The sequence below is a fragment of the Solanum tuberosum genome, unplaced genomic scaffold (genome assembly GCF_000226075.1).
Source record: "Solanum tuberosum cultivar DM 1-3 516 R44 unplaced genomic scaffold, SolTub_3.0 scf00440, whole genome shotgun sequence".
NCBI classification, from domain to species: Eukaryota; Viridiplantae; Streptophyta; class Magnoliopsida; order Solanales; family Solanaceae; genus Solanum; species Solanum tuberosum.
The window spans coordinates 364,584-373,725 of record NW_006239363.1 but is presented as its reverse complement, the minus strand read 5'-3'; the positions used below and the strand labels follow the sequence as shown (position 1 = coordinate 373,725).

At 35.8% G+C, this 9,142-nt stretch overlaps 2 protein-coding genes across 2 annotated transcripts in view; one reads left to right on the top strand and one right to left on the bottom strand.

Moving 5' to 3' along the window:
• Positions 1 to 68: 68 nt before the first annotated feature.
• LOC102589093 (TBC1 domain family member 15-like) lies at positions 69 to 6,915 on the top strand. The gene is made up of 13 exons (XM_006363465.2): positions 69 to 320; positions 422 to 472; positions 2,589 to 2,684; positions 2,915 to 3,018; positions 3,375 to 3,544; positions 3,666 to 3,743; positions 3,946 to 4,068; positions 4,521 to 4,609; positions 4,836 to 4,941; positions 5,620 to 5,717; positions 5,865 to 6,119; positions 6,338 to 6,421; positions 6,631 to 6,915. Exons 1-13 carry the CDS (start codon positions 279 to 281, stop codon positions 6,649 to 6,651), a joined length of 1,317 nt encoding a protein of 438 aa, XP_006363527.1. The 5' UTR covers positions 69 to 278; the 3' UTR covers positions 6,652 to 6,915.
• Positions 6,916 to 7,574: 659 nt separating this feature from the next.
• The window catches only part of LOC102588762 (protein translation factor SUI1 homolog 2-like), a 2,745-nt gene continuing 1,177 nt past the window's right edge, over positions 7,575 to 9,142 (bottom strand). The window contains exons 2-5 of the mRNA XM_006363464.2: positions 8,961 to 9,062; positions 8,317 to 8,522; positions 8,173 to 8,226; positions 7,575 to 7,773 (exon numbers count right to left, since the gene is read on the bottom strand). Of these exons, the coding sequence (XP_006363526.1) occupies positions 7,729 to 7,773; positions 8,173 to 8,226; positions 8,317 to 8,522; positions 8,961 to 8,997 (342 nt within the window). The 5' untranslated portion in view covers positions 8,998 to 9,062 and the 3' untranslated portion in view covers positions 7,575 to 7,728. The remainder of the gene's footprint in view (positions 7,774 to 8,172; positions 8,227 to 8,316; positions 8,523 to 8,960; positions 9,063 to 9,142) is intronic.

Genomic DNA, 9,142 nt, shown 5'->3' with positions numbered 1-9,142 from the left:
CCGACCTCCCCATCTCCCCCACCCCTCCTACTTTGAAACATCAAAATAACAAAAACCAATTTATTTATTTATTTTTCTATAAAAAAAACCTTTTTTCTACCCTTTTTTCTTTAATCTCTTTATTAAAACACCAACCAGCTAAGCATAAAAAGGTATGATGTAGGTGGGTCCCCTGTTGTGTTCTTGTTGTTGAAATACTTGATCAAAGTTGTTGGTATTGAATTTTTTTATTTTTGAGGAGTTTCCAAAGTACCAAATTTTTTTAAGACATTTGAAGCATGTGGAGGAACTATGGAGCTTCTGCTGATTCATTCTATCAGGTATTATATTGTGTTAGCAGAGCGGATATCCGTGTTTCAGCCTGAAAATTTATTTGTTTTATTTTATTTTCAACTGTAATTTGTGGTATATTTATTGATAGGTCCGTCCTGAATGTGCTGATGATGTTCCTGAAACCAAGTTTAGAATCAAGGTAATTGGTATTTTTCTAGATACATATTATGAGTTAGATGGGTTCAACTAATTGTATATTTGTTGTAATTTTAGTAGATTTTTGTATTTAAGTTGATGTTGTATGTTGTTTTGGTCTGTTATGGTGAAGGCTTGAATTTTATTTATGATTTTGAGATTATTAGAGATGCAAATGTTTGGAACAATGATTTTGATTGCAAAGCTAACTGTAATTTGACTTTGGAGTTGCATTTTTAGGCTTTTGATTATCTCATGTTTGGAGATAGAAAGATTTGATCGAATCATTTGCTTTTTGAGGTATAAATGAATTCGTCTTTATGAATCCTCACTGTCCATTTGTGTCAAATATACAACAACATCAAAGCCTCAATTACAGCTAATTTCGGGGCTATATGAATCCTATATCCATTTTTTGCTCCATTCCAATATTTAATTCAAGTTTTCTAACACTAGAAGGAAGTTTTTCCAACTCTTAGCAAGTGTTTGACATAATATAAACTCACCGACATGTCCAAACGTTAATTCCTAAATATTACATGGAAGGAAGTTGTGTACGAAGTTGAGTTTTGATGTTTGTATTCCAGAAGCTGCTCCCTGCTAGTCAAATTTCCTGTCTGTTGGTTCCTTTAATCTTGTCAAAGAATATTTGGCTATTCTCGATTATTTGCAATCGGGATAACGCTTCCATAGTTAGGAGCTGGTGAGGAACATTTCACGAATTGCTGGCATGATCTATAGAAATGATCATCAATTTGTCAATTATTTTGGTTGTACTATATAGGTGTGAACTAACAACAACAACAACTATTACGAGTCTAAGACTCAATCCCAAGCAAGTTGGAGTCGGCTATATGTATCATCACTGTCCATGTTGCTCCATTTAAGCTCATCTTAGCTAGTCTATGGTGAATCCTCACAATACTGAAAACAGGTGGTGGGAACTAGTCTAGAATTTCTCCCGTTACAACACTTGGTGTTTTTTTCACTCTACTTAAATGGTGTAGACTGAGTGCCCGTTTGGATTGACTTATTTTAGGTGCTTTTAAGCCAAAATAGTTTTTAAGCAGTTTTGAAGTGTTTGGGTAAAGTTAAAAAGTGTTTATAAGCACTTATTTCAAAGCCAAAATAACAAAAATAAGCCAAAAGCCAATCCAAACAGGCCCTGAGTTCAAGATTGCTCATAAGTCTAAACTTGAGCATTTCGGGCGAACTGAAATTTTACTGTATAAACATCAGGGGCAAGGATAAAGCCTTTGACCCCTTTCCCAAAATCCTGTGTAAACATGGAATAATGAGGATACGAAAATATTATGAAGGGGATGACAAGAAATATAGTAACAGAATAAAAGAAGAATTTGTTACCATTTTAAGTACTATTATTCTTAAATGTCCTAGAAAACTAAAATACTCCTAGTTACACCAAACATAGATTATCTAATATCCAATTTCATGTTAGAGCTGTTTTTTTTGCTGATTTTCCTCTCTATGTACAAAGGCAATCTATCCTAGTGATCAGTTAAGCTATTATCAAAACATTGTTTCGACTAGAATGAATGCTTCTAGCTCTAGCTAAATAAGCCATCTCTTTTCTTGCTTATCATAATTTTGTAGTGTCCATCAGTGATCCTTACATCAGCGACATTTTGCGGCTGAATGCCCAAACCCTGATTCATTTTTAGTTGTATGAAAAAAAATTGTCTTTTCTGTTTACCACCAGAACAAACTGATATTTATTCATAAAATTAGAGAAGGTCACCTGAGATGGTTTGATCATGTCCCATATAGACTTCAAATTGTATTGATGTATAGGTACGACACTGATCTTAGTTGTTGTTACAACAACTAAGACTCCCAAATATCTAACCATCTTAGCTGTTGTTACACTTGCATAAGGTTCGGCATTTGCAATGAATCGTGTTCCTCTAGTTTTAGATAACTCATGATTTACTCTGTAATGAATGAGCTCGAATAGACTGTGAAGGAAGGGGATTCATATAATGACCTCAACTTGGTTTGGAATTGATGTGTGATTGATTGATGGCTTGAATTGAATCCTTGTCACCCTTCATTTCTAATGTTTTGCCTCATATTTATTATCTAATAATCTACTTATTCAGGTTGGGAAAACCTTAAGTTCAAGAAGATGGCATGCTGCATTTACCCCTGAAGGTTATCTTGATATAGGCAAAATACTTAGTCGAGTTTGTCGTGGGGTAAGGTTAGCTTCATGATTCGTAAGTTACTTTCGGTTTATGTGCCAAATGATTCAGGAATATTGCAATTCTGTATTTTTATCATCTTTACTGTTTGTTTGATGCTTTTTTTTTGTGTGGGACTTGATTAAAAGAACTTGTGACATAATCCTAGTCTTTTATAACTATTTCTGGTAAGTTCATTCATCAGCGTAACAGAATGTTTAGTATTGAGTATTTGTGGTTTTTAGGGAATCCATCCATCAATTAGAGGTGAAGTTTGGGAGTTCTTACTGGGCTGTTATGATTCAAAGAGCACATTTGAGGAACGAGAGCAATTACGACAACGTCGGAGGTATTTTACTTTCCATACTAAGCAAGTATAAATATATCCAGGCAACAATTAATTTTTTTCGAACTGTATGCTTCATCATCTTAAGTTAGTTACTCGAGTAGAATTACAATAGAAGTTGTTGAAGGTGACTCAAACATGCTTGTTTTCAGCTGCTTGCATGAGATTTTAAAGCTGAATGGTTTCCAAAGTTTCATAGCTGAAGATTTACCTTTTGCGAATTCTGTATCTGTGATTCGGCAATAGACAAATTATCATCTCATGTGAATTTCATCGTACTTTGCCATTCAACAGTGTATATCAATACCTAATCCATGTCAAAATCACATTCTCAACACACATTTCTTGTATGCATTCAGGGTACATTATGCTGCGTTGAAAGAAGAATGTCGTGTGATGTTTCCCTTAATTGGAAGTGGTCGGTTTATTTCTGCACCTGTAATCACTGAAGATGGTGACCCTATTCTAGATCCTATAGTTCTTCAAGAGTTGAATGCGGCAAAAGAACCAACTTCAGTTGGTCAAGTTGGTAATACTTAATATGTTCAGTCCCCAAGTAGTGTGATTTCTCTTTCTCTTCCTTTCTGGTGGAACGGCTCTTGGATGCTGTATACAGTGATGATTGTTTTTTGGACATCGTGCAATTACAGGTCCGTCTGATGGTTTTGAATTGGTGAAGGAGCATGACAAAAAAGTAATCCAGTGGAAACTCTCATTACACCAGATAGGTTTGCATGCACTTGTTTCTTATCATGCCAATCTTTGTAATTCATTCATCTATTTTTCGGTTTTGGCAAGTCGAGTATTGGCTTTGGATGTACTATGGATTTTTCTTATTAATTTGGCAATCACTTCCTTCTTCGTTATTATCAAATTTAATTTCTTTATTTGTATGTTACATCTTTCAATCCTTGTTCATTTTTATGGTAGGATTGGATGTGATTCGTACTGACCGGACACTTGTCTTTTATGAGAAACAAGAGAATCTATCAAAGCTTTGGGATATTTTGGCTGTTTATGCTTGGTTCGACAAAGAAGTTAGTTATTGTCAAGGTGAGTTATTATAGTATCCTCTTAAGATAATTCTTCCAGTATTTTGGCTTCTTTGTGATCCCGTGATTGCTTTACCACAGTGAGTTATGGTTTGAAGTAGACTAAGATCTCGTGTTTGTGATACTAGTTTGAATGTTGTAGTTTCTACTTATATCTCGTCTTTGACTTACTACCATGCACTATGCTAAAGTTGACGATCAGTTCTAATTGCTCAAATCTGTGTACACTCTCAAAATTTCTATAAAGCTAAATGTTCCATTCATAAATTATTCTTGTAAGGGAAGATGTCCATATATTACAAATGGTCCTTTTGTGTCTTTTCTCATCAACGTTAATATTTTTGTCATTGTTAGCATTAACTTTATTTCCAGGGGGGGAATAATCCTTTTTGTTTCCCTTCCAGTCCAAGTAGCTTGTGCTGAAACTATTTTAACATTTGACAATATGAACAGGAATGAGTGATCTTTGTTCTCCCATGATTATTCTACTTGATGATGAAGCAGATGCATTTTGGTGCTTTGAACGTATGATGAAGAGACTGGTACATAACTTTACTCGGACTGCCTGTGTATAGTTGTGTAAATTGTAATTTTCTGAATTTTCATGAATACCCGCATCATTTCATAACAGAACTTGTTTGGTTACCTCAAGTTGAATTCCAGTAACACTAATTTGTGTTCATCGATCCTTTTGATATCTGGCCTTGCAATTCCTTAGAGTTTTGTAACTACTGTGGCTAATACTAAGTGTTCTGTGCTTTTTTAAAGAGAAAAAATTTCAGAGCTACTGGGAATTCTGTTGGAGTGGAGGCGCAGCTAAGTAATCTAGCATCAATAACTCAAGTTATCGATCCCAAACTTCACCAGCATTTAGGTACCACCTCTCTACTTTATCCTCTAAGACCAAGTCCACTATCCAATTTTACTTCTATTTTCATCTACAACTCTTCATATTGATGCAAACTTTTGTCATACTGATGGAGTTACAAATAAGTCAAGGGAGTTAATGATGCACCATACCATATATCCTAGTAATTCTTTCACAACCAATACATAACACATTTTCTTGTTTGTGTGAAGTTGAACTGTCGGAAGTCTCAAAAAGAGAAGAACATTGCATGTTAAAGAGTCCTTCACTTACGTTGTTAACCTATTATGTTAGGATGTTCTGGTTTATATACAGCGCTGTAACTTTTGCATTGCTTCAGTCACTGAGAGTCTGTGAATGTTTCTCCGAATCTTCTACGCCATGCCTAAAGTAACTCAATTCATCACTGTGCAATTTATCTTCACAATGCTTTACAGTAAACCCCATGTCAGTAATTGTCTCGTATCTGCATTCAGTCTTTGATAAAGGAACAAGCTTTGCAGCCACTTTGAGGTCCTTTTGTGAACTGAGTCTCTCCGTGATATTCTTTTATATATATTAATTGCTTGAGAATTAATCTTCTGGTACAAATTTTTAACCATCAAAAGTAGTCAGTGATTCTCTCTTTTTATGCTTCATCTTGTGAAAAATATCATTGAATTTCCTTATGATCTTGGCACACAGAGACATTAGGTGGAGGAAATTACGTGTTTGCTTTTCGGATGCTCATGGTTATGTTCCGTCGAGAATTTTCTTTCGCTGATTCGTTATATCTTTGGGAGGTAAGATTTGCCTCCTAATAATGTTTTCCTGATCTGAAGTTGCGAAGCCACTAGCAAATTTCCGTTCTCTCAAAGTTTGTGATTTCACCATGATGTTCGTATTCTCTAAATCTTCTCTTTGCCTGGGTTAACCCCATTTGCCAACAGATGATGTGGTCTCTGGAATATGATCCAGAGTTGTTTTTTCTGTATGAAGAAGACCCTGACTTGACTGCTGAAAATTCTGGACGAGCAAAAGTTAAGTCGATACGCCAGTATGGGAAATATGAGAGAGAGAACATGAGAAGTGGAGGTAAGGATGCAGAAGCTCCCCTCCCAATTTCTGTTTTCCTAGTTGCCAGCGTCCTGAAGGACAAGAGTGCGAAGCTAACAGAAGCTAGAGGACTGGACGAGGTTGTTAAGGTTGGTTTGACAAATACATAATTAGGTGCTATGTCTTCATTACTTCTGTTTTCTCCTTTTAAATCTGCTTTGACATGTTTTACTTGAGTTGAGGGTCTTTTGGAAACAACCTCTCTACCTCCACAAGGTAGGGGTAACGTCTGTGTACACTCTACCTTCTCCAGACCTCACATATAGAGTATGTATTCATACTCTAATCGTTTGCTTATTATTTTCAGATCCTGAATAATATTACTGGAAATTTGGATGCCAGAAAGGCTTGCAGTAGCGCTATGAAACTTCATAAGAAGTATCTTAAGAAGGTAACCTTTCCTATTGACGGATAAATGAAAACGTGTGTCCAACTTTATCGTAACATTACAAGTAGTTTGAAAGAAAAAACAGGATATTGTACATGAAAAACAGTCATTCTTGAAGTACTGATATCTTACTGAAAAAAGGTAGCAATATTTGCAAGATTATTTTTCAAAAGATGGATTTCATTTATAAATACATCTACTGGTTAAAACAGGCAGCCAACACTAATAGGTAGTCGAGCAGAGGCGACAACATCATCTCATTGCTGGCCAAGAAGGTATGACAAGAATCTATATTCATATATTTTGGGCTTGTCGATGAACATTAGCTGTTTTTGCTACTGTAGTTATGATGTGCTAAGACGTAATATCTTAGGATTGTCGTATTCTATACGTGTGTATTCAATCGAAATGTAATGTACTATGTATACAAGAACACTCTTCCAAAGGTTGTACTATAATCTCATTCATGTTTCAGCAACAAAACAATGTTTCATCTTTGTTGTGACTTTTGATGTTCTTTGATATTGGCTACCAAGATATATAGACAGAATGGTCAAGACAAAAATCAACTGAGGCAGATAAACAGAAATGATGTTCCATAGAAAATATTTTCTAAGTAACGGAGTATGAGTTGGTTACTTACTTATTTTCTTGTGTTCGGTAAGCAAGCAAAAACTATCATCCTAAAAATACTTGTATATAATCTAGGCAAATGCCATGGGAGGTGAAAGTAGAGGGTAGGGGGTGTGGGGTGGTGGGGATGGTGTGAAGATGAGGTGTGTTGACTATCATAGTTCCTTTGTTTCAATTGGTTTGTCTCGTTTTAATTTGGCACATAGTTTAAGAAAGTGTAGTCTTACATGAAAAATATGTAGAATTTATCAAAACGTATGGGTAGAGTCATTGTGGTAAAGGTTCAGGTTTGTAATTGCAAGGGATAGAGGAGAAGATCACATGCATCTATATCATAAAATCAATTTTCGACTGAATGAAAAAGACATGATAGAATTTGTCTCATAACACTAAAGGAATGATGAGAAGAGATATATTTTACGCCCTAAAGGGCTATAATTGAGATACCATTGTATAAACAAGATATACTCTACGTCCTAAAGGGCTATAATTGAGATACCATTGTATAAACAAGCCAGAACCATTTCGCAAGAACAAATGCATTACTTCTATCAAACAAGCAGAAGAACAACATTAACAAGTTTATAGTTTACAACAACTCTCAAAGTTCATAGCAGAGCATTATTTGGGACAGAAACAAATAGTGTAACTGCACAATGATTGATGGCTGATGGCAATCAGAAACCATGAATTTTGATGTGTTCTTTCTTCACAACCCCAGCCTGTTTCAAAGAAATAAATGATTCAGACATCAGCTTAAATATAAAATACATTTAAACACTACCAACAACCTGTAAATTCGATCAAGCTAGAGAACATCCCAGAGACCCTCGTATCATGAGATCAAGAAGAGGGGATCGGTGCTTATTATATAGGAATATATATATGTTGATAACCGAAAAGTTCCCTAGGGCCAGCTGGTGCAATATTCTAAATTGGTGGACAATGAGCCCACTCTTTACTTCCCCACTTAAATACCAGGCTTTTGTTTGTGGCAAGGATCAAACTCGTGATGTACTAACCGAGGCACATGTATGACATGCTTTCTTCTATGTTACCCTCTTATCGCAACAACAACAACATCATACAAGGTGCTGCAGATTGAAATGAAGAACAATTACCTGGACAAGAAATGTAGAAACATTCTTCCGCTGATCACCCTGAAGTTGAATAACCTTCAAAGAGAAAAATCACCCTAACATTAGTCATATTGCTCACAACATTTCTCTCTGAGACAATATAGAGATCGATATTTCAAGGCAAACCTGTCCCAATTCTGAATCCTGAACAACAGTACCGTTGCAGCAAAACTCTTTTTTGAGATCCTTAAGAATTTTATTATAGCTGAATTCTTTCTTCAAACCTTGCACAGTAGTCAAGCTTTTCCTACCATTCCTTTGCTGTATACGGATGTGTACATAATCTTTTGTCCCCGCACCAGAGTTCTCAGCATTTGCCTCAGCAAAGGGATCTGAGGACACCAAAGCACCACAATAGTTACACCTTGACTAATTCTACGGGATACCTATCACCTTCCACCAACAACAGGTACCAGACATGTAACTCTATCCAGCAACGCTAGGACATATAGGAAAACAATCACCTAGTGTTTTGTCTCAGCTAGGATAGGATTTGAATCTGAGACCTCGACCTCATGGTTCTCAATCTATATCATTGACCACTATTTACAATAAAGCATAACTCGAACAATACAACTCCTCTTAACTAGAAAGCTCATCATTTTCATCCTTTTCGTTTTCATTTGCACATAACACAATAAAGATATAACCTCTTATGTGCTTACTTGCAAGATTAAAATTTTCAAGTTGTCGAATTAAAAAGATGACAAGATATAGTGAAATAAACCAAATTCAACCAACGAGGAATGTAAATTGATGGAGTTGCATACCAAAAGCATTAGGAACTTGGAGATCAAGATCAGACATGAAACTTGGCTGAAACGAAAGGGTAATACGAGCACACACAGTTCTTCAAACTTGAATGCTCAGACCTAGAAAAAAAAAGAGAACCCTTCAGCAGTTAGTACTTGTGCAGGACACACCTTAAACAGGGGGGGGGGGGGGGGGGGCG

Bases quoted from the DNA above. Each gene is read 5' to 3' on its own strand.
- LOC102589093 (XM_006363465.2), top strand. From the start codon at position 279: ATGTGGAGGAACTATGGAGCTTCTGCTGATTCATTCTATCAG. The intron at 3,744-3,945 runs GTTTGCATGCAC...TTTTTATGGTAG, and splicing joins ACTCTCATTACACCAGATAG to GATTGGATGTGATTCGTACT. The intron at 4,942-5,619 runs GTACCACCTCTC...CTTGGCACACAG, and splicing joins CAAACTTCACCAGCATTTAG to AGACATTAGGTGGAGGAAAT.